The sequence below is a fragment of the Cetorhinus maximus genome, chromosome 2, assembly GCF_964194155.1.
Source record: "Cetorhinus maximus chromosome 2, sCetMax3.hap1.1, whole genome shotgun sequence".
NCBI lineage: Eukaryota > Metazoa > Chordata > Chondrichthyes > Lamniformes > Cetorhinidae > Cetorhinus > Cetorhinus maximus.
In genome coordinates, this window is record NC_135880.1 from 18,759,430 (window position 1) to 18,784,401 (window position 24,972).

Here is a 24,972-nt window from a genome sequence, read left to right on the forward strand (position 1 = left end):
TCCCTCCCTGTGTCAGCCTGGATTGTGTTCAGATTTCTTGAATGGGGCTTGAACCCATGGCCTGCTGTGGTTTAGATTCAGATTAAAGTTCCTCATGTTTTGCTCCAATCATATATCTTTATTACCAAACTGACAAGAGTAACCCTTGTGACAAGCAGCTTGTGAAATGGCTATTTTACAAGCTGGGGAAGTTCAGATCTCACCATATTAGTTTGAGAATTTGAAATCAGTTTAAAAAGAAATCTGGAACTAAAAAGCTGAAATCAGTAATAGTGACCATGAAGCTGCCAGATTGTTGTTAAAATCCAATTGGTTCTCTTATGTGCTTTTGGAATTGAAAATTGCTGCCACATTGACCTACATGTGACTGGCATGGGTGACACCAAATTCTTGGCCGAGTAAGCTACTCAATTGTATCAGATCACTGCAAAGAATTTAGGACAATGATGGAGGAGCAGTAAATGTTGACCTTGCCAATTGCCCATGGACTGTAGTTTAGACTATCTTCCTAAACACAGATCCACCAAGCTTCTCTTGATTGTCTGGCTTTTGAACAGAAAGAGATCAAGGTTACTAGCCTTTGTAACGGGTTACAGGAAACTTTCCACCAATAACGCTAAGTGGAAGAAGTCTGTCCTCTGGTATTTATCCAGACATTTAGATGTATTCTTGCGTGTGAAGCCAGGGATTTGAACTTGAGATCAAACACTATCAAAGTCCATATTGCAATAATCTTTCATATTTCCCAGGCTCTCTTGGGACATTTTAGAACTCATTTTATGAACAGAGCAAGGCAATGGCCAACTTGATTTCCTGTCTGTGTCTCCTGGAGATGCGAATTTTATTCTCAATGTATTTATCAAATTCCTTCAGTTCTTGTGACTCAATTACATTGCAAGCTACCCTTCAGTAATCTCCAGGCATTGCTAGTCATTAGGCACTCCAGGTGCTCAAGTAGATTGCCAGTATTAACACTCTTCACCTCAATGAGAACAGGATTATAAATATGAAGAAAGGGACAAAATGCAAATGGCGATTCCTGCTGGTTAAAGTTCCATGCAAACAAAATTCTTTCTGAGAACTGTCCAACTTTTTGATCACCACCGTCAACACCCCTTTGACCATTTGTTTATTACATCTTTGGCAATCTCTCCTTTGCCCCCACCTATCACTGACCCTCTATCCAGCTCCACCTGTCCCACCCCCCCTTATACAGCTTATATTTCACCACATTTCTATTTCTCTTTAGTTCTGATGAAGAGTCATACAGACTCGAAACGTTAACTCTGTCTTCCTCTCCACAGATGCTGTCAGACCTGCTGAGTTTTTCCAGCAATTTTTGTTTTTGTTTCAGATTTCCAGTATCCGCAGTATTTTGCTTTTATTTTGATCGGTCAAAGTGTGATTAGCTCAGAAACCATTATTTATAAACTGAGAAGTTGAAAGGAGACACAACATTTTTTAGTCTTTCATGGGATGTGAGCATCGTGGGCAAGTCCTGCATTTGTTGCCCATTCCTAATTACGTTTGAGAAGTTGGTGGTGAGTCACCTTCTTGAACCGTACATCTTTCTGGTGCAGGTACACCCACTGCAGTTAGGATGATGTGTGGCTTGGAAGAGAACTTGCAGGTAGTGATGTGCCCATAGGCCTGCTGCCCTTGTCTTTCTAGTTATTCAGGTTGCTGGTTTAGAAGGTGATGTCCAAAGAGCCTTGGCTAATTGCTACAGTGCATCTTATATATGGTACATAATGCTGCCACTGTCTGTCGTTGGTGGAGGAAGTGAATGTTTAAGGTGGCAGAGATGGTACATATCAAGCAGTCTACTTTGTCCTGAATAGTGTAGGACCTCTTCAGTGTTGTTGGAGCTGAACTCATCCAGGCAAGTGGAGAATATTCCATTGCACTCCTGAATTGTGTCTTATTGATGGTGGACAGACTTTGAGAAGACAGGAAGTTAGTTACTTACCGCAGAATTCCCGGCCTCCAGGTATTTAAAATGTCGACAGGCACAATGCAAATGTAAGAAGATAGTATAATATACCTGAGCCTAGAGCTGTAGGATATAATAATAAACTTCAAGAGATGGTGGAAAAGAAAAGATTTCCGAGAATGGTTCTGGCGATGAGGGACTTCAGTTACGTCAATTTAAAAAAAATCTTTCATGAGGTGTGGGCGCCGCTGGCAAAACCAGCATTTTATTGCCTATCCCTAATTGCCCTTGAGAATGTGGTGGTGAGCTGCCTTCTTGAACAGCTGCAGTCCATGTGGTGTAGGAACAAACATAGTGCTGTTAGAGAGTTCCAGGATTTTGACCCAGCAACAGTGAAGGAATGGCTATATAGTTACAAGTCAGAATGGTGTGTGGCTTGGAGGGGAACTTGCAGGTGGTGGTGTTCCCATGCTTCTGCTGCTCTTGTCCTTCTAGCTGGTAGAAGTCATGGGTTGGACGGTGCTGAGGAGCCTTGGTAAGTTACTGCATTGCATCTTGTAGATGGTACACACTGCTGCTACTGTGCGTCGGTGGTGGAGGGAGTGAATGTTTGTGGATGGGGTGCCAATCAAGCGAGCTGCTTTGTCCTGGATGGTGTCGAGTTTCTTGAGTGTTGTTGGAGCTGCACTCATCCAGGCAAGTGGAGAGTATTCCATCACACTCCTGGCTTGTGCCTTATAGATGGTGGATAGGTTTTGGGCAGTTGGGAAGTGAGTTGTCCACAGAATTCCCAGCTTGTGACCTGCTCTTGTAGCCACAGTATTCATACGGCTGGTCAAGTTCAGTTTCTGGCCAATGGTATCCCCCAGGCTGTTGTTAGTGGGAAATTCAGTGGTGTTAATGCCATTGAATTGTCAGGGAGATGTTTGGATTTTCTATTGTTAGATATGGCCAATGCCTGGCACATGTATGAATGTTATTTGCCATTTACCAGCCCAAGCCTGAATGTCGCTCCGGTCTTGCTGCATATGGATACGGACTGCTTCAGTATCTGAGGAGTTGCGAATGGTGCTGAACGTTGTGCAAGCATTAGCGAACATCACCAACTTCTAACCTTATGATGAAAGGAAGGTCATTGATGAAGCAGCTGATGATGGTTGAGCCTATGACACTAACCTGATTGCAGCAAGGGACTGAGATGATTGACCTCCAATAACTACAGCTATCTTCCTTTGTGCTAGGTATGACTCCAACCAGTGGAAACTTTTCCCCCTGACTCCCATTGACTCCAGTATTGCCATATCTCCTTGATGCCACACTCAATCAAATGTTGCCTTGATGTCAAAGGCAGTCACTCTCTCCTCACCTTGATAGAAGAACTAGTCTGTCATCCTTAGAGTCGGTTGAGAGGAGATTTTGTTTTATATTCTTTCACGGGATGTGGGCATTGCTGGCTAGGCCAGCATTTAATGACCATCCCTAATAGCACTTGAGAAGGTGTTGGTGAGCACCCTTCTTGAACTGCTGCAGTCCATCTGGTGTAGGTATATCCACAGTGCTGTTAGGGAGGGAGTTCCAGGATTTTGGCCCAATGGCTGAAGGAACGACGATATAGTTCCAAGTCAGGATGGTGTGTGGCTTGGAAGGGAACTTGCAGGTAGTATTCCCATGCGTCTGTTGCCCTTGTCCTTCTTGGTGGTACAGGTTGCGGGTTTGGAAGGTGCTGTCATCGGAGCCTTGGTGAGTTGCTGCAGCACGTTTTGTAGATGATACACAGTGCTGCCACTGTGCATTGTTGGTGGAGGGCGTGAATGTTTAAGGTGGTGATGAGGTGCCAATCAAGCAGGCTGCTTTGTCCTGGATGGTGTTGAGCTTCTTGAGTGTTATTGTTTGATCCAGGTATTCAAAATCATGAGGTGCCTGGACAGAATACATAGAGAGAAACTGTTCCTGTTGGTAGCATGGTTGAGAACCAGAACACACTGATTTAAGAGGATCAGCAAAAGAACCAGATGCAACATGGGGAAAAACCAATGAGTACTTAGGATCTAGAATACACTGCCTGAGAGTGTGGTGGAGGCAGATCTAATCATGGCTTTCAAAAGGGAATTGCATAATTACTTGAAGAAAAAAAAATTGCTACGGGGAAAAGGGAAGGGGATTGGGGCTAGATGAGTAGCTCTTACAAAGAACTGGCATGGACATGGTCGGCCAAATGGCCTCCTTCTGTGATCTAAACATTCTATGATTTTTTTTGCATTGGTGGTAGATACGCAGGACAGTTACCCAATAGAAGCAGTCTATCCTGTAATCATTAACTCCAGTTTTTAAATGCAGCAGTAGAATTTACAGTAGAACAAGAAACCATTCAGTCCACCTTGTCTGTCTGTACCAGTTCTTTGCTAGACCAATCCAAAATGGGTCCACTATCCCACACATTTTCCATTGCCCAGTATCTTCCTTTGTTTCTAATATTTATCCAATTTTCCTCATCAAGGTGCAGTTGTATTTGCCTCATTCACTTCCTGTAGCAAAGCATCAATCATCATTCTCTTTGTAAAGTGTTTTCTCCCAACCTCTTGCCTCACTGTCGTGGTGACATATTTAAATTGATAGCTCTTTGTCACTGACCACCCAGCTAGAGGAAGTAGGTTTATTCTGATCATATCCAAATTCTTCAGATGTTAAAAACCTTTATTGAAGATTATTATTCCTACATTACAATATTGACTACACTTTAAAAAGTACTTAATTGGCTGCAAAGCATTTTGAGACATCCGGTGGTCATGAAAAGTGCTATATAATGCAAGTCTTTCTTTCTTTTTAAATTTCTTACAAACTTTTGATTCAATGAAATTAGTTGCAGAATTCCAGAATTCCTTATAACTATAACTTTCTATCCCAAATATGATTCTGGTGAATATGTGGTTTTATTGTAATGGGAATGTCCGCAACTCGATACTCTAACTTGTGGTCTAGTTCGAATTTGTCATTGTCAATTTACTTTTCTTTTACATCACTCTTTATAAAGCATGTGCTTGAGCAAAGGTTGCAAGATTTTATGGTTAGTTTGAGATGATTAAATATTCCATGGCCTGAATTTTTCAGATGGCAGGGTCTCGCTTCCCACCATCCAAAGAGTCACTGCCAACTCCGAGTGCCCTGCAGCTATTTTATACTTGAATGAGCATTATGTGGCCGCAGGCGGGACTAATGCCCTTCACTCGGGAGGAAGTCCCACCTTAAAGAGCTGTTGGCCAATCTGATTGGCGGGCAGTTCTCCTGTCCCTGTCGCGACAAGAGCTGCAATGGACTGGTGAGGAAATGCAGGAGGATGTCTGAAACTAAGTCCAGACACCGGATGACCAGGTAAGTTTAAAGGGCCCCAGGGAGGGTAGGGAAGGCCTGGGGGTGGGGCGCAAAGAGGATGACCAGGGTCTCGGGGGAGAAGCCGGGGAGAGAGGGAGGTCTAGAGGGCACTGGGCCTGAAGGACTGGTTGCCCAAGTTCAGAAGAGGGCTCCTGATTGGGACACCCCGATCCCCCCTTCCCGCTCGGGACCTGACTCTGTTGATTTCAGGCTTCCCCCAAGCAACTTGGGTGGGAAATGGTCCTTAAGTGGCCAATTACTAGCCACTTAATGGCCTTAATTGGGGCAAGGACAGGATTCCCATCCGAGGCCTTGCTCGCCCCTGCGTAAACTGCTGTGTGGTCGGGGTGGGTGGGAAACTGGAGGGAATTCCATTCCTTCAATTTCACGCTCCCCTCCCACCCCGCCTATAAACCAGCCGGTCAGGGAGCGTAAAGTTCTGTCCCATGTGTTCTTTGAATTTTCATCTCTGAAAACATGGTCTAAAAACCTAGGCTTGAGTGATAGTGGTTCTTTGATGTATAGTTTTAGTCAGCTATCTTTGCAACAGGACAAGCTTAGTAGTAAGAGCCCAAGATATGATAGGGATTATATGGCCTATGAAAGGATAATCTTCGTGGGTCAAACGGCCTGTGTTAATATTCTGGTATAATAAATGCAACATACTACAAATACTGGAAACCTGAAATAAAAACAGAAAATGCTGGAAAAATGTAGCAGAGCTCTGAAGAAGAGTCATACGGACTCGAAATGTTAACTCTGTTTTTCTCTCCACAGATGCTGCCAAACCTGCTGAGTTTTTCCAGCATTTTCTGTTTTCATTTAATATACTGATACCTTATTTGTTGAAGGAGAATGTGCTAATTTTGTATGCCCCAGTGGTTTTTTAATCCAGTTCTTTTTCCATCCTCTTTTGAAGGCAATAGTTTATGCTGGCAACTGTCCAGTTTGTCATCTAGGTACCCAATCTAGATACCCAATCTAGATTCATGTGTATAGACAGTGAGTGCTGGCGGATCAAACCTCAGATTTCCTGGGCCTGATTTTTTTCAGTCAGTTGGTGGGCTCGGCGCCCATTGCCTGCACTCGTCTCCGTGCCGCCATTTTACACGGGTGGGCCAATTAAGGCCTGCTCAGCGTAAGATGCAAGCCGTAGCGCTCAGCTATACCTGTGCAGGCAGGGGGGGGAAAAGGGAGAGTCGGGGCCAGTGCTCTTTTGTGCATGTGCGCGAAAGAGCACTTCAATCTCCCTGAGGCACGGAGCTGCCTCAGGCAGATTGAAGCGCTTCTGAAATAAATAAATGGTTTGAAAATTTAATTAAATATGTCCCCTCATGTGACTGTCACATGAGATGGGACATGTTTTTATATTTCAGAAATTTTTTTTATTTAAGCGGTGAAAGCTTTAGGAAACCTCATCCTGCTCGTGGATGAGGTTTCCTAAAAAACGTGAAGGCACCTTGGCCTTTTTGCCTGCTTGCCAACCTTAAGGTTGGATGGGCAGCGTAAACAATTACACTAATTAATTCGTTAATGGCCTTAATAGGCCTATCAGTTATCGCAGCTAACTCTGGCGTGCACCCGCCAAGCGAAACATCGCGAGACAGTGTGATGATGTCAGAACGCATGCCCGACATCATCACGCATCATTTTACGCACCAGTGTGTCAGGCCCGCTCCCGCATGCCGACAGAAAAATTCAGGCCTTGGTCTTTATGGTTTAATTACTGAATAATATGATCCAATGCTTTTAGTCAGTAGAGGGAGCGTTTTGATTTTTTTTTCCCCCGCAAACATCTTACTGTTGTATGGTACAGCATTAATTAGCAGCTGGAGTAGCAGATGTATGGGCTGAACAATACAGGGTTAATCATTTCAGTCTTGGTTGGTTCTGTTAAAGAGACGTCCCTGTAGTCTATTTATGGCAGATGCTTTCTGTTTGGCTCCAGTAAGGAAAATGTCAGCTGGTATCATTCAAGTTAGACAAAGCCAAAACTTTGCTGACAACTTTCTCTTTCATCGCTTAGCCGCCGAATGTTTTGGTTGAGGGAGGGGGCAGGATTACGGCCACTGATAATTGTAGGATAGTTTTTGTAAATAAGCTCAAGATTACATTAACCAGCACTACAAATAAAATAGACAGAATTAAACATCAAATATCTAATGGCTTTGAAGTTCATATCATTTGAAGTTGATTTTGCTTTTATACACATAGTTAATGACTGCAGAGTAGAAATTTATTGCTCAGTAACTGGATCTTCAGATGGAACTAAAGGCCAACCACAGTAGCAAATGCAATATTTTCAGAAAGAAGAGTTGGTAAATTTTTAATTGAATATTTAGACTAGGTTTATAAGACAACCGTTGCCAATGCAGTGGAGCAATTATATTAAAATGTCAAGATATCCAATATCAAGATAAATTAGTACACAACTACAGAGTATAACTACTTTACCATGGCGTCCATTCTAGTTAAATTGTTGTTACGGATGGAGGTTTGCTTTCTGTTGATGTCAATGTTGAGGGTTACTGCTATAATTATACATCAACTTAGATTGTTTCTTGAATAATATACATGGTCTTGTAAATTTTATATTTTATTTCATCGACAGAATAACCTTCCTATGCTAACTAAATTTAAATTTAGTTCCCTAATATGAAATTTAGCTTTCTTGAAGTAATGCTAATGCAGTTGGTTATAATCTCCACCATTGTGAGCTTGAATTCTTTGGCCTTGAAATTGTACTATGAGGCAGATTTATGCTTAAAATTAAAAGGGTCAAAATAACTACTTCTGACTTAGCTAATCTCCATAATTGCAATGTTCTTTTTTAACCAATAGACAAGATAGCATGAAGGCCAAAAATGTTCTGCTAATATAAAACTACAATTGTTAGACAGTTGGAAAAATCTACATGACACTAATATAAATTTATGAGAGATGGTGAACTGCAACAGTGTAGAAATCTGATTTTTCATTGAATGATTACTCATGTACATTTTATCACCAGACCTGAATGTTTTGACTCGGTCAGGCCCAAGCTCACTCGGCACATTTGAGTACACAGACCTCTTGCTCAGTTTAGTTACAACACCAGGTTGATTGTGTAAGATTATGTAAATTGTCGTTTCTGAATGAAGTGTGAATTACTAGACAATTTAGATGCAGCTGTTGGTTGTGTTCAGTGAGTTTAGTGTAAGAAGTTAGCTAATGGTGATGGGAAGTATAAACTGTTTAAGATTTTACTTTATGTTTTGTAGTCTTGCTAAGGGTGATCCTGCTGCCTTTCTGCCAATCATCAGCTATGCCTTCACCTCATATTCCACATATGTGACCGAGCAGCTAATAACAGCTGGAGTAGAACTTGCAGGAAAGAATGACTCGCGTTTTCTTGATGCCGTTTATAAGGTACAATTGTCTTTTTTTGGCTGGTAAGCCACCTCAAGGACTGAAATCTGTGGGTGTTGGACATAAGTTATAGAATTATAATTTGTTTAGACTTTTTGTAAATTAATTTTTGTATATACGTTTAAATGATAAATTTCTAAGCATCTAAATTTCTGCCATCAGTAAAACATCCTGTGAGGAGATGCCGATATACGTTACTCCTCCTATTCTTTGCTATTCTTGAATTTTTTTTCTCTTTCAGTTTTCTTTCCTTTCCTCCACTTCCCTTGTAAGTGAACCACCTTATAACACCAGCAAATCCTGGTACCTCTTTGCAAATAGCCTTTTCTTATGTGTGACCAAATGTGTTGTGCTCCCTAATGGCTCAGGGAGTGAATGCACCCACTTGGTTTTACAAGCAAGTAAGGTCACTTTCTTTTTAAAAGTTCATGGGATGTGAGCGCCGCTGACAAGGTCAGCATTTGTTATCCTAATTTTCCTTGAGAAGGGCAATTAGGGGTGGGCAACAAATGCTGATCTTGCCAGTGACACCCACTTCCCATGAACGTGTAAATATTGTACACTGTTAGCAAATCTCAGTCAGTTTTACTGGGCTGTGGAAGAGAATGGAAAAAAAGACAGGATTGCAGCTCCTGATGCATCTTTATGCTGCTACAAAGTGAGCAACTGCGGTTATCTCTGATGCCTCTGCAATTAGCTAGCCTGCCTGCATTCAGAGTTTGGTGTCATGAAAAATAGATGCTTAGATGAGATATTGGATGGAGACAGCAACCATTAAATTGTACTGCAGAACAAGTTGAGAGAGAATGCAGTGACTATTGTCAGGCTTGAATGGAGGGAAGGGTACAGGGCAAAGAAAGGCATAAAAATGGAGCCTAATTCTATCGATACATGATTCAAGTAACTTTGCAAGCTGGGAAAAGGGCAGCTGATATTTTTACTTTCATCTTCCCCTAGCTTGGTGGTACCAACAACATTTGACACATCTTTGCTCCCATCTTGGCTGAGATCGTCTAACTTTACCCAAATCAAGAAGTAAACCTGTGACCTTGCTGGCTTGTGCATTTTCTCACTGATATCCCAACTGTCATATTCATATGTTCATTTAAAGGGTTTTGCTGGCTCATACTCATACTGTCTTTCTCTCACTCTACTCCTTCACTTGCCCCTCGCTCTTTCATACTCTTTCACTTTATCCATCATTCTTATGCATGAATTAGTGTAGTTTCAAAGTGCAAAATTTGATATTCTACAATATGCCTCAAAGGGGTAATATTTTAATGTTATTTAGCTATTTATGAATATGATTATTATTAAATTTCATCTTGATAGGCCCAATGGCCTCCTCCTGTGCCGTTATGACTCTGACTCTGAGTAGAGATTACTGGAGAAAAGTTGAGTGCAACATTAGCTCTAACTACCCATGTGTGCTTAATGGCAATCAAATTATGCAAAGCTGAGTAAATGTAAAATATTTTAGTCTTTATATAGTGTCTTGTATCCTAGAACACTTGTAAAGCCCTTTTAGTATAATTAGTTGCTATGAAGATTATTTTGCAGACAAATGTGGCAGCAATTTCACACATTTTAAAAAATTCATTCATGGGATGTGGGCTTCGCTGGCAGAGCCAGCATTTATTGCTTATACCTAATTGCCTTTGAGAAGGTGGTGGTGAGCTGTTGTCTTGAACCGCTGCAGTCCATGTGGTGTAGGTACACCCATGGCGCTGTTAGGAAGGGAGTTCCAGGATCTTGACCCAGCGACAGTGAAGGAACAGTGATATATTTCCAAGTTAGGGTGGTGAGTGACTTGGAGGGGAACTTCCATATGGTGATGTTCCCATCTATCTGTTGCCCTTGTCCTTCTAGATGGTAGTGGCCGTGGGTTTGGAAGGTGATCAGAATCATAGAGGTCTACAGCACAGAAAAAGGCCCTTCAGCCCATCGAGTCTGTGCCAGTCAAACACATACCTAACTATTCTAATCCCATTTTCCAGCACTAGGCCCATAGCCTTTTATGCCATGGCATCGCAAGTTCACATCCAAATACTTCTTAAATGTTAGGAAGGTTTCTGCCTCTACGACCCTTTCGGGCAGAGAGTTCCAGATTCCCACCACCCTCTGGGGAAAAGATTCTTTCTCACATCCCCTCTAAACCTCCTGCCCCTTACCTTAAATCTATGCCTCCTGGTTATTCATCTTTCCACCAAGAGGAAAAATTCCTTCCTATCTACCCGATCTATGCCCCTCATAATTTTATACACCTCAATCATGTCCCCCCTCAAACTCCTCTGTTCCTGGGAAAATAACCCCAGTCTATCCAATCTCTCCTCATAACTAAAACTCCCCAGCCCAGGTAACATCCTGGTAAATCTCCTCTGCATTCTCTCTAGTGCAATCACATCCTTCCTATAATGCGGATTCCAGAACTGCATGCAATACTCTAGCTGTGGCATAACCAGTGTTTTACACAGTTCCAGCGTAACCTCCCTGTTCTTATATTCTAAGCCTTGGCTAATAAAGGTAAGTACCCCTTATGCCTTCTTAACCACCTTATCTATCTGTCCCGCTACCTTAAGGGACCGGTGGACATGCACATCAAGGTCCCTCTGATCCACTGTACTTTCCAGGGCCCTACCATTCATCATGTAATACTGTGCCTTGTTTGTCCTGCCCAAGTGCATCACCTCACACTTATCTGGATTAAATTCCATTTGCCACTGATTAGCTCATCTGACCAGCCCGTCTATATCCTCCTGTAATCTAAGGCTATCCTCCTCACTATTTACCACCCCACCAATTTTCGTGTCATCCACGAACTTCCTGAACAACCCTCCTACATTCAAGTCTAAATCGTTTATATATACCACAAACAGCAAGGGACCCAACACCGATCGCTGTGGAACCCCACTGGACGCAGGCATCCAGTCACAAAAACACCCCTCGACCATCACCCTCTGCTTCCTGCCACTCAGCCAATTCTGGATCCAATTTGCCAAATTGCCTTGGATCCCATGGGCTCTTAACTTGGTTACCAGTCTCCCATGCGGAACCTTATCAAAGGTCTTGCTGAAGTCCAAGTAGACTACGTCAAATGCATTGCCCTCATCTACACACCTGGTCACCTCTTCGAAAAATTCAATCAAATTGGTCAGACATGACCTCCCCTTAACAAAACCATGCTGACTGTCCTTGATTAATCCCTGCCTCTCCAAGTGTAAATTAACTATGTCCCTCAGAATTGCTTCCAATAGTTTCCCCACCACTGAGGTTAGACTGACCATCCAAACTTGCCAAACTCCCTTGTGCCTTAACTGGCTTATAATTTCTATGCCTTCCAGACTCACTTGCTCTCTCTTCTAATTTTGGCTGCACATCTCCCTCTGCTGAACCTCCTCTCAGGATCCCCTCCCCCTGCCGAGTTAGTTTAAGCCCTCCCCAACAGCACTAGCAAACCTCCCCGCAAGGATGTTGGTCCCATTCCGGTTCAGGTGCAACCCGTCCGCCTTGTACAGGTCCCACCGCCCCCAGAAACGGTCCCAATGTCCCAGAAACCTAAAGCCCTCCCTCCTGCACCATCTCTCCAGCCATGCTTTCATCTGAACTAACCTCCTATTTCTGTACTCGCTAGCGCGTTGCACTTGAAGTAATCCAGAGATTACTATCTTTGAGGTCCTGTTTTTTAATCTGTTTCCTAGCTCCCTGAATTGTGTGTGCAGGACCTCATCCCTCTTTCTACCTATATTGTTGGTACCAATATGTACCACGATCTCTGCCTGTTTGCCCTCCCCCTTTAGAATGTCTTGCAGCCATTCAGTGACATCCTTGACCCTGGCACCAGGGAGGCAACATACCATCCTGGAGTCACGTCTACGGCCGCAGAAACGCCTGTCTCCCCTTACTATCGAGTCTCCGACCACTATTGCTCTTCCCCTCCTTTTCCTCCCCCCTGTGCAACTGAGCCACTCACAGTACCATGAGCGTGGCTGCACTACCCAGAGAAACTGTTACTCTCACCATTTTCCAACACAAAAAAACGGTTCTCAAGTGAGATGCACTCTGGGATTTCCTGACTACCTGCCTGACACCTTTCTTCTGACTGATGGTCACCCTTCCCCTCTCTGACTGCACATCTGTAAGCTGTGGGATGACCACGTCTAAAAACATGCTGTCCACGAAACTCTCAGCCTTGCGGATGCACCTCAGTGCCTCCAGCTGCCGCTCAAGCTCTGAAAACCGGAGTTCAAGTAGCTGCAGCTGGTGGCACTTTCTGCACACGTGATCAGTCAAAGCGCAAGGTGTGCCCAGGACTTCCCACATGTTGCAGGCGGTACATAACACGGGGCTGAGCTGCCCTACCATGCCACTAGTTGAAAAAAACCCCTTACTTTAACTTAAATACAGTAAAAAAAATGTTAAATTATTTATGTACTTTAAATAAAAACTAGAACCCTTACCTTTCCTTAGCTTAATCTATTTTAAACTGGAGAAAAAAAACTGCAGAAAAAACTGCTGGTGAAGGAGTCTTGGTGAATTCCTGCAGTGCATCTTATAGATGGTACATTGCTGCTTACTGTGTGTCGGTGGTGGAGAGAGTGAATGTTTGTGGATGTGGTGCCAATCAAGCGGGCTGCTTTGTCTTGGATGGTGTCAGGCTTCTTGAGTGTTTTGGGAGCTGCACTCATCCAGGCAAGTGAGGAATATTCCATCACACTCCTGACTTGTGCGTTGTAGGTGGTGGACAGGCTTTGAGGAGTCAGGAGGTAGGTTACTTGTTGCACGGTTCTTAGCCTCTGACCTGCTCTTGTAGCCGCAGTATTTATATGGCTAGTCCAGTTCAGCTTCTGCTCAATGGTATCCCCCAGGATGTTGATAGTGGGGGATTCAGTGATGGTAATGCCATTGAATGTCAAGGGGCGATGGTTGGATTCTCTCTTGTTGGAGATGGTCATTGCCTGACACTTGTGTGGCACGAATGTTACTGGCCACTTGTCAGAGCAAGCCTGGATATTCTCCAGGTTGTGCTGCATTTGGACATGGATTGCTTCAGTATCTGAGGAATCGCGAATGGTGCTGAACATTGTGCAATCATCAGCGAATATCCCCACTTCTGACCTTATGATAGAAGGAAGGTCATTGATGAAGCAGCTGAAGATGGTTGGGTCGAGGACATTACCCTGAGGAACTCCTGCTGTGATGTCCTGGAGCTGAGATGACTGACCAACGATCACAACCCATCTTTCTTTCTATTAGGTATGACTCCAACCAACTGAGAATTTTCCCCCTGATTCCCATTGACTTCAGTTTTGCTAGGGCTCCTTGATGCCACACTCTGTCAAATGCAGCCTTGATGTCAAGGGCAATCACTCTCACCTTGTGTCAGGAGTTCAGCTCTTTTGTCCATGTTTGAACCAAGGCTGTAACGAGGTCAGGAGCTGAGTGGCCCTGGCAGAACCCAAACTGGGCGCCAGTGAACAGGGTATTGCTAAGCAAATGCTGCTTGATAACACTGTTGATGACCCCTTCCATTACTTTACTGATGATGGACTGATGGGGCTGTAATTGGCCAGATTGAGTTTGTCCTGCTTTTTGTGTACATGATATACCTGGGCAATTTTCCACATAGCCGGGTAGATGCCAGTGTTGTAGCTGTACTGGAACAGCTTGTCTAGGGGTGCGGCAAGTTCTGGAGCATGTCTTCCGTACTATTGCCGGAATATTGTCAGGTCCCATAGCCTTTGCAATATCCTGTGCCTTCCTGTTCCTTGATATCACGTGGAGTGAATCGAATTGGCTGAAGACTGGCATCTGTGATGCTGGGGACCTCTGGAGGAGGCCAAGATGGATCATCCACTCAGCACTTCTGGCTGAAGATTGTAGCAAATACTTCAGCCTTATCTTATCAGCCTTAACACATAACAAGTTTACACAAACGGCAATGAGGTGTTTTTGGTGGAGCTGGTCAAAACATGACACTTGGTCCTTCTTCAAGCCTTTAATATTCACCTGAATCACAGAAAACAGACAAGATCTTGATTTAAGATCTTACTGAAAGAACTGCACCTCCACTAATATGACATCAGTGTATTGGCTTAGAATATTCCTGATGCAGAGCTTGAACCTGCAACATTTTGACTCCTAAGCCAACTGAACCAAGCTAATACCTCAGTTTGCTGTGAAGTTGGCAATGGGACTGAGTGATCTCATGGATGCGCAAACTCTTAATTCACCTGTGGCATTGTACATGGCAAGCAAGGTTGAATGTAGTTTTCAGAGGAAGCAATTGTGGAGGATGATGACAAGGACATGCAGATATAATACAATTCCCGTTTTACAATTGTGTAATCTGTCCTTATTTTTATAATTCATAATAAGTTCACATGTCTACATTTATAATGGAAACTGACTACACAAACTTGTTACACTGTAATTACGCCCTCCTGCCAGGAGTGGTGTTGCAGAACATCCACTGCGAGGAGGGTGTAATTATGGCGTGAAAGTTTGCATAGGTGCTTTCCATTACATGTGTGGGCATAGGAATTTATAATAACTGAGAGCATGCACAGTTGTAAGATTATTAATACATTAAGAATTACATTTCTTTTTCTCTGTCCTCCCTTCTGCACATTGTCACTTGCACTTTTATTTTTGACAAGGATTTATTTTCATAGTTTTAGAATGCTGTAAATTCACTGAGTTAAACCGTCATGTCTGTCGAAATATTACCCCTGCTTACATGTCTCTGAAATACCTGTTGTTAAATGTGGAGTGTAATGTGGCTGTAAATTAATCCCTTTCATCATTAACATCCTGTATAACTTCTTCAGTAAGTCACAAGACTTTCTAGAGGACTGGAGGATTGTGACAGCTTTACCAAATAGCTATTTATTTTTCTTGAAACTGCTGATTCCTGTTGTGTATCCTGTTCTAACGCCACATGCTTTTTATCAAAGCCAATGAAGTAAGCAGGTTAAATAGGTTAAACTAGTAAATTATGCAGAAGCTAGTTTGTGTACTGTTGTGCTGGTGGAGTGCAGTTTTTCAGTTGATGGAATGTCAGGAATCAGCCAATAACTCTGCAGTTGTTTAGAGTTTCTAACAGTGGTGTAATTTGGCATTTGGGCATTTTGGAATTAGTCCTACCTGACCAAATCAATTCCATGTTTAAATTTTATATTTCTTTTAGTTTAATTTGGGATTAGTTGCAAACTAATGTTGGAGATTTCAATAAAAGTGACAGCATCTTGGGACAAGCGCACTTTCATCTTTCTTAAATGTTACATGTATTCGAGTTGAACTGAATGCAAATGTTTTTCTTTTGATTAGTAATGAATGCTGTTTCAGAACAGAATGCTCTTATGAGCGTCCAAGTCTGAGACTCTTGTTTAAGTTAAATACATTTACAAAGGCTATTGCATTTATCCCTTACTGGCAAAGCCATTTTTCATACTAATACAGACCAATTTGTCAAAACATGCTCCATTAGTGAGATACTGTATGCTTTTAACTTTGAGTCATTCATTACTTTAATATGAAATGATGAAATTGTGCTGCCACCAGTACAAACTTTTAAACTTTCAATTGTGAAGGGCCACTGATGCAGAATGGTTCCTCTCAAGGTTATTCAACTTACATCATTTTACCGTTTCTCCCTGTTGGTTATGCATTTATGTGTTGGTAAAAAATTCAGGTCATACGTTGACCTGCAAAATAAAAACTGAATATTTGAAATAGTTCAACTATTTACACTGCCAGTAGTATGATATATCCTTTACCCCTGTGCTCGCTGGCTCATGTTGGCTCTAAGTCCTAGAACATCTCCATTTTAAAATTCTCCTCCTTGTTTTCAGATTCCTCAAGGGCTCCCCCTTCCCTCTAGTTAAAACCTCCCCCAGCCCTACAACCCTCCAAAATGTCCATGCTCCTCCAATTCTGCCTTCTTGCATATCCCTCATTTTAATCACTCCACCATTTCAACTAGGTTCTCAGCTCTGAAATTCCCTCTTAGTCTCTGTCCCTCTCCCCTCCTTTAACATACTAATTAAAACACATCTCTTTGACCAAGTTTTCAGTCATCTGCCCTAATATCTCCTATATGGCTAAGGGCAAAATTTTCCCCTCGTCGGGGGGGGAAGTGCAGGAGTGGGCATGGGCAGGCGGCCCTCGGCGTGCCGCCATTTTTTATGGGCGGGCCAATTAAGGCCCGCCCAGCGTGACATCCGCACGGGAGCGCTTGCTCCTTGTGTGGGCGGGGGGGAATGGCAAATGCAGAAGACTAAGTGCTGCCTCAGGGAGATTGGTTCCCAAAGGGAAAAAATTATTCTTTGGAAAATTTCCTTAACCATCCATGTTCCCTCATGTGACAATGTCACATGAGTTCGGACATGGACATAAATTAACAGTCACTTTTACTTAAAGTTTTAAATTCAGTCATGAAACCTCATCCCGCCCGTGGATGAGGATTCATGCTTTTTCAGGTGGCCGCCAGCACTCCTGACCTGCCCGCCAACCTTAAGGTTGGACGGGCAGGTCCACTAATTGCTTTTTGAATGGCCTCAATAATCCGTTGACAGGTCGGCGGGCGCACAGCTGACTCGGCTGTGCCCCCGCCGACCTGAAAATGCAAATGACGCGAGATGATGTCGGGACTTCTGCCCGACGTCATTCTGTGTCATTTTACGTGTCGGCGAGCGGTCCCTGCCCCCCCGCACGCCGACGGGAAACTTCTTGCCTAAGTGTTTTATTTTATTCTTGGGATGTGTGTGTCACTGCCAAGGCCATTATTTATTGCCCATCCCTAAGTATCCTTGAGAAGGTGGAGGTGAGCTGCCTTCTTGAACCTCTGAAGTCCATGTGGTGTGGGTACATCCAAGTGCTTTTAAAAAGGGAATTCCAGGATTTTGACCCAGTGACAGTATATATTAGTAACAGGAAGATATAATGGAAAAGCAGGCTCTATTCCTGAGAGCAAAGAAGTTTAAAGGAAATTTTTGACAATACTTCATACAGTATTTAGTCATAGCCCACAAAGGACCATAGGCGTCTCTCACTGTTGAAGAGAGATATGTTAATAGGCCATTCAGCCCAACCAGTCTGTGTCAGTGTTTACCCTTCACTCAAGAAAATCGTTCTCATCACATTTACCTGTCCTTTTATTCCTTCAAACCCTTTTCCTGCATGCAGCTATCCAATCTAATCTGCCTCCACTCCTCACCTTGGAGTCAATTCTTCAGGGGCACTTTTGCTTTATTGCCTGCCCTGAAACAAGCACTGTCAGAGGAAAGTAGCAGTGAAAACTTCAGCCCCTTCTGTGTACCCTAAGCTAGCTTGATGCAGTTTCAGCCTAGGATCACAAATACAGCACAGAAGGAGGCCATTCAGCTGTTGCGCCTGTACCAGCCCTTTGAAAGAGCTATCCAAATAGTCCCACTCCCCCTGCTTTTCCACATGGACCTGTACATTTTTCCTTTTCAAATCTTTATTAAATTCTCTTTGAAATTTACTAATGAATCTGCTTCCACCATCCTTTCAGGCAGTGCATTCCAAATCATAACAACTTGCTGTGTAAGATATTGTCATCTCCCTCTCCTTCTTTTACTGATTACCTTAAAAATGTGTCTTCCAGTTACTGAGCCTCCTGCGAACAGGTTATAATTTTGGACAATTTTATACTAGCAGAGAAGGTTACAAGAGGGATCTAATCTAAGTTTTCAAAATTCTGGGAGGTTTAGAGTGTGTAAACAGTAAAAAAAAAATATTGTTTCCACTAGTTGAGGAATCCACTTTATTCCAATTGCAATCCTGTTATAAAAATTCTGTGCATCTACATCCCCCCCATACGTTATAAATTACCCCACCCCAGTTTTTTAATCATTTAAAGCATATTTTTATTCTTTGCTTTTTCCCCTCATATGCATATTGAGCTGCATTTGCTATCTATATACTTCAACGTTTTCTATGATTCTACATTTACTATAAATTACTATAAATATTAAACTTTCCCTTTGTTCATGTCCAAGTCACCCTTAATAAGTTGTGAAAGACAGGCGCAGTGTCAGTGTGAGCATGAAATTTCCATTGAGTTCTATCTTCTTGAGTTTTCTGCAGCTTTAATTAACGCTATGAATCTTAAGCTCTAAATGGTGGTTCAAAGCATCTGCCACTGAGCTGGTACGGAATCCTGCGTGTGCAATAAGTAAATCAAGAAGTACTATATTTTTTCAATTACGGACTCAGTTGGATGACTTCATTTGCATTCATTATTCTTCATTCGCAGCCCTTTCCTTAATTAAATCTAATGTGGCCTGTGTCTAGCTTATGTTTATTGCAAAAGTTCATTATTTTTGAGTATTCCTAATTAAAAGCAAAATGTTGATGCCATGCTGCGGTAGCAGATCCAACAGTCTATACAAAGATAAAATTGTAAAATGTTTTCCAGTTTTAAAAAAAAGTTTTCAGTGTCAGATATTTCAGATTTATTTTACTAAATGTATCTAATTTTTGCAGAACAAAACAATTAAATGTGCCCAGAAACTAATCTGTTTTTGTCAGAATGGATATTTGACTTAAAACATTTTTTCATGGAAAAATCATTGTTTGTTTTCAAATAGAACAGTCTGTAAAGTATTGATAAGTTTCTTGTGTATGCCCCATCTACATGATTGTAAAACATGAAACCTAGAAAATTTGTGTCAACAGCAATAAATATGCAATCGGGAATCATGAGCATCATACTTTAAGAATTAGTTTATGTTTTCATGTGCATTTTCATGCCTTAAGTGAATTCTTTCAAAAATGATGGTGAATTTGATCAAAAATACTTAAATAACAAGTTTAAGTTATAAAGATTTTAAATTTGTTTCTTCAATATGCAGGAATATAGCTGAATGAAGTCCTGAAATTCTAATTTAAGCACACTTTTTAAAAAGCAAACTGGATAGTAAATTCAGTTTAAAGTGCAATGTTTACCGTGCCTTCTTACTTTTCCTTTTTATAGCTACTACGCAACCAGTTCCAGTATAAACCATTACTGCTAAAGGACCAGTTTCTACACTATGGGTTTGCGGAAAGAAAGATGCAGCTTTCCTGTGATATAATAAACATTGTAACAAAAAGACACAAGGAGCTGAGCAGCCTCAACAAGGTATTTGGCTTACAAGAATTTAAAAGTAAAATAATTTCAGAAAGTAATGTATACTAGTTAAGCGCCTGTTGTTTTGCAATGAGGAGCAGATGCCCTGGATGTTTTTTTCTCTCCTCTTGACCAATGGGCATGGGCGCCAATAGCAGTGTCTCTATCACCACCCTAGCTGATATTGTCTAACTCAGCACAGACTGAGGATCAAACCAGAGACATCCCTGGTCTGAATGGCTCAGCTGCTCACTGTTTTAAACAGCTGAACTGTCAAGAAAGAAAGTCATATTTTAAGTAAATTATACATATGTTGTCAGGAAATGAAAATTGTTGAACTAAATGGATGCAGCAAAATGCAAATTTTCATCTGTTGCATCACAGATTAAAATTGCAAGTTTTGCAGTTGATTTTTCCTTATTGGTGTGGCAGTATGTCATTTACTCCATAAATGATGTTTCAGTGGCTGACAACACCATCTCCAATAAAGTATGCAGGATTTAATCTGGCTTTTCCTAGACAAGAAAGGACATTTTAATAAAAACATAAAACTCACCTTATTCCCAGCAGGTTTGGCCTGGCGGGGAAGCCACAACTGCTCCCCTATTCAGGCCTCTGGTTAAAGTAGTAGATTGGTTTCTGATGATGTAATCTGAACCCGATCTGCAAATTTAAAGAGGATCTTGTTGGCTTGGGATGGGTGTGCTTGTAGCCTGCAATTTATAAATGCAGTCAGTTAGATTGGGCTATGAAAGGAGGGAATATATCCCCATGCTCCATTTTAACTGTATCCCTCTCCCCTCAATTGGTTTCTGCCAGGTAGGGGAGTTAAAATTGAGGTCTATATCTCAATATTTGTATCTTATAATCTGTTTTTGTTTCCTTTTTTTTGCTTAGGAGGAGCCAGAGTATATACTGCATACCTCCTTTAACAAATAAGACTGTCAGGTATCTGGGTTATAGCTCTTCAGATAGAGATGTGAAGCTTTGTTGCATCTATCGACAGTTTGAACAAAATAGTTTGAACTGTTTCCTTCCAAATGTTGCTAGGCTGCTTTGAAAATGCAGCCATGTCATGCTAAATTAAGGAATAACATCTACAGAGTATAACTATAATGAATTATTTTCTGTGTGCTGAAAACTGGAACTCCCTCCCTGACAGCATTGTGGATGTACCTACATCACATGGACTGTAGCAAGGCAGCACACCACGACCTTCTCAAGGGCTATTAGGGTGGGCAATAAATGCTGGCCGAGCCAGCAACGCGCACATCCCAAGAACAAATATTTTAAAAAATGTTCTGTATTTTCTCAATATCTGGTGGTGGCCATAATGCAGTCTTCATCCCATCAAATCAACAACTTTATTTAATAAGTACTTTGGTTTTGCTCTTACAATTATTATTAACTTTATAATATTAACAATCCTGTTAAAATATTTATAGTACATGCATATGTATATATATATATATGTGTGTGTGTGTGTATATAGTTGCACTTATAAGTGGAGCTGTAATTTTAATATATCAAGATGCTAACAATTAAAGAACAACTTTATTTTCTTACTCTGTTCATTTTAGGTTAAGGCGCAATCATATAAGAATTCAAGTTGCCCTGTAAAAATCCACACACGATTTAAATGTGAATCACTAATTCCTGACTCCTTGCCATCCGAATCAAACGTAACAGTAAGTATCTAACTGTAAATGACTTAGAGATGGACAATTTTACAGGACATTTGGCCCATCAACCCCATCTTGTGCTTTTCATCACATGAACGGCCGTATCCATATTCACTGATCTACTCGGCCCTTGTACCTTTTAATTTTCTAGTTTCAACTTAAACTATTTTAAGGAAACTGTTTTATGGACTGCTTCAAAAATGATTTGTGGCAGAGAATTTCAAATCCTTATCAGCCTCAACAGAAAGAAACTATTTAAAGCTTACCCTTTAATTCTTTTTGTATTTATATTTGTTTTAAATATTAAATTTATTTGTTCTCTTAAATTTATGAATATAATTCATTATTGTCTCTCTAACCAGTAGAATTAATCTACCATTATGTATCTTATAACCCATCACTTGTTTTTGTGTAATAAAAAGCTATAACTTTTAAAATCTCTTTTTGTAACTGCAATCCCTTTTCGCTGGTAACAATTTGGTGAATCTGTGCTGAAATTTTTATATCTTTCCCTATAATAGGGTGTCCCAAAACTGCAGGTAATGCTCCAACTGTAGCCTAACTTAGGTTTTACAGCCCGTGACCTCATTGTAGATAATTACATTGATATCTCACTTTAACTGATGGGTGAAAATACCTTGCGTCTTACAGAATCCTCCCTATATGGCTGTAACATGCTGCTAATATGGTGGTGTGGCTTGTATCCTCAAATCACGTGTTGGTCTTAGCCTATGTGCTGATATACTCCTCATCCTCGATGATTTCAATCTTCATCTAAACTTGTCTTGCCTTCTCTGCAATGAAGTTTGACACCTCCAATAATTTTATCAATCACTGTTTGTAATAGGTGTTTTAACACAGAAAATAGGAACAAGAGTAGGCCATTTGGCCTTTCGAGCCTGCTCCACCATCCATCATGACCATGGCTGATCATCCAACTCAGTAGCCTGCTCCTGCTTTCTCCCCATATCCATTGATCCCTTTCGCCCCAAGAGATATATCTAACTCCTTCTTGAAAACTTACAATGTTTTGGCCTCAACTACTTTCTGTGGTAGCGAATTCCACAGGCTCACCACTCTCTGGGTGAAGAAATTTCTCCTCATCTCAGTCCTAAATGGTCTACCCCGTATCCTTAGATTGTGACCCCTGGTTCTGGACTCCCCCACCATCGGGAACATCCTTCCTGCATCTATCCTGTCTAGTCCTGTTAGCATTTTATAGGTTTCTATGAGATCCCCCCTCATTCTTCTGAACTCCAGCGAATATAATCCTAACCGACTCAATCTCTCCTCATATGTCATTTGTTTTATGTTGCATTTATGCACAATTATTGAAGTAGTTGTTTGGTAGTACGGAACTTGAGTATTGCTGAAAAAAGAGACTTGTTGAAGCTTTTTGGCTTGCATTCATCAGGACACTTCGCATGAATACCAATATAAGGGGAAAACAACAATTTATGCTGTATGAGAAGAGAATGCTCATTGCTTGACAAGTGGACTTTGATTGGTAGAGGCGTTGCCATGGAGAATGCACCAGTGATGGTGTCTGACAGTTAACTGCCAAGCATTGTTTGAAATTTAAACCAGACAGCTTGACCTGATTGGTCAAGGCATTGCCCTGAGGAATGGTCAGCGAATGGCTGTCACTTATTTTGTTTAGCTGAAACAGGCACAATGGCAATGTGTGAATATGTTCTTTCTGTCTGCAAAGAATAGCGCCCTATGTATTAATATATGTAGTTTCCAGTACATGCAAAAGACCCATGCTGCGAGCCTGACTGACTATCTTAAATTGGTTGTCAATGTAATTCTTAGCACACTGAGGATTATTTAACAAATATTGTCCAATCATGGAATCCAATGTAATGCTGGACACTGTTTTGAGTTTTGCAAACACTGGTTGGTTGGGTACGGTCTGTACCTTGCCGTTTGTGAACAGCAGCTGGGACATGCTGTTTGATACGATCTGCCAGTCTTTGGGATGTACAGCCTACATACCTAGCATCACACTAGCACTGAAATTCATCTACCACATTACTCATTTGTGTGATAGGCAGAATGTCTTTTTGGCTTGACAGCAGGATCTTGTTAGTGGTAAATACCACTGATGTTGCTACTGCACAGTAGCACTATGAGACAGCTAGCTTCACCTGTTGCTCAAATTTTTGGGATACCTTGCCCTTCCAGGGTAATCTGAAGTAGACTCGGCACTTTTCAGTGCCGAAATTTATGGCCTTAGGCCTGTTGATGATTTTGCGTGATATACAGCATGAAATGATCTGATTAGGGTAGCCATTATCCCGCAGGATGCCTTTGATGTGCCCTATTTCAGCATCAAACTTGCGCGGTGAGCAAATGGTTTGGGCCCGATTTACAAGGATGCTGATAAGACCAATCTTATAGCGGGTGGAACTGTAAGAATCCCAACGAGTCTATCGACCACTGAAGATAGGCTTGTGGTTCTCTACCATCTCCACGGCAACGCCTCTATCGATCAGAATCCACTTGCCAACCAATCAGCACTCTCTTCTCATACAGTATAAATTACCCTTCTGGTGAAGTGTCCTGATGAGTGCAGGATAAAAAGCTTTGACATGTCTCTTTTTTCAGCAATTATTGAAATATTGGCATATGTGGCATTGTCCAGTAGGAGTCTGAGGCAATGATTGCATGCATGGAAAATTGGCCCACTAGCCATGCATGTGTGATGGAACATTTAAGCCTATGACCAAGCATTGAAATTTCAGTTCCAGCCTGAAACACAAACTGCCAACTTGAAGGAAAGCATGATTTTGAGAGATTTGAAATAATTTATTGCCAACTTAATTCATAGATTGTTAAAACTATTGTCTATTTACTGCATTGCATTATAACTTTTATTTGGTTGGCTCAAAAATTAACAGGGCTGTTGGAAAATTTTTTGGCACACTTTGATTTGTGTTGTGCATTTGCTAAAAGCTTTTGCTTCTAGGTTTATTGAGTATAGGTGGCATTTGAAAAGCAGAATCTCATGATTTGTTGTCTTTTTTAAATCAATGCAAACTGAACCCCTACAGGATTACTCATGTACACATTCTCCATTTTTTTCTCATTACTAATGGATCTCCAAAGCTGTCACTAGCCATGAGTTAGTGGTTACACCAGAACAGCAGCATGACTTTGGCAGCACGGTGGAAGAGGCGATGTTGGGGCTATATGATACTGGGAATGGAGGGAGTTCTTAGCATAGCAGTATAGTGTGGAGAGGGGATATTTTGAAAGACTAATCTTTGGCCCTGAGCTGAGCTTCCAAGCTCATACCCTGAATTCATACCCAAGACTGCATGCTTCCACCTTCGTAATTTTGCTTGTCTCTACTGCTTCAGCCCATTGGCTCCTGAAACCCTCATGTATCCCTTTGTTACCTCCATAATTTTCTATTCCGTTGCCCTCTCGGCCAGCCTTCCACC

General features: G+C 41.7%; 1 protein-coding gene across 2 annotated transcripts in view; it reads left to right on the top strand.

The window, feature by feature from the left end:
• Window positions 1-24,972, top strand: part of cep44 (centrosomal protein 44) — a 123,073-nt gene that overhangs the window by 59,310 nt on the left and 38,791 nt on the right. For both annotated transcript variants that reach the window (XM_078561597.1, XM_078561588.1), the window contains exons 3-5: window positions 8,563-8,710; window positions 19,707-19,853; window positions 21,422-21,529. In XM_078561597.1, the coding sequence (XP_078417723.1) occupies window positions 8,563-8,710; window positions 19,707-19,853; window positions 21,422-21,529 (403 nt within the window). The remainder of the gene's footprint in view (window positions 1-8,562; window positions 8,711-19,706; window positions 19,854-21,421; window positions 21,530-24,972) is intronic.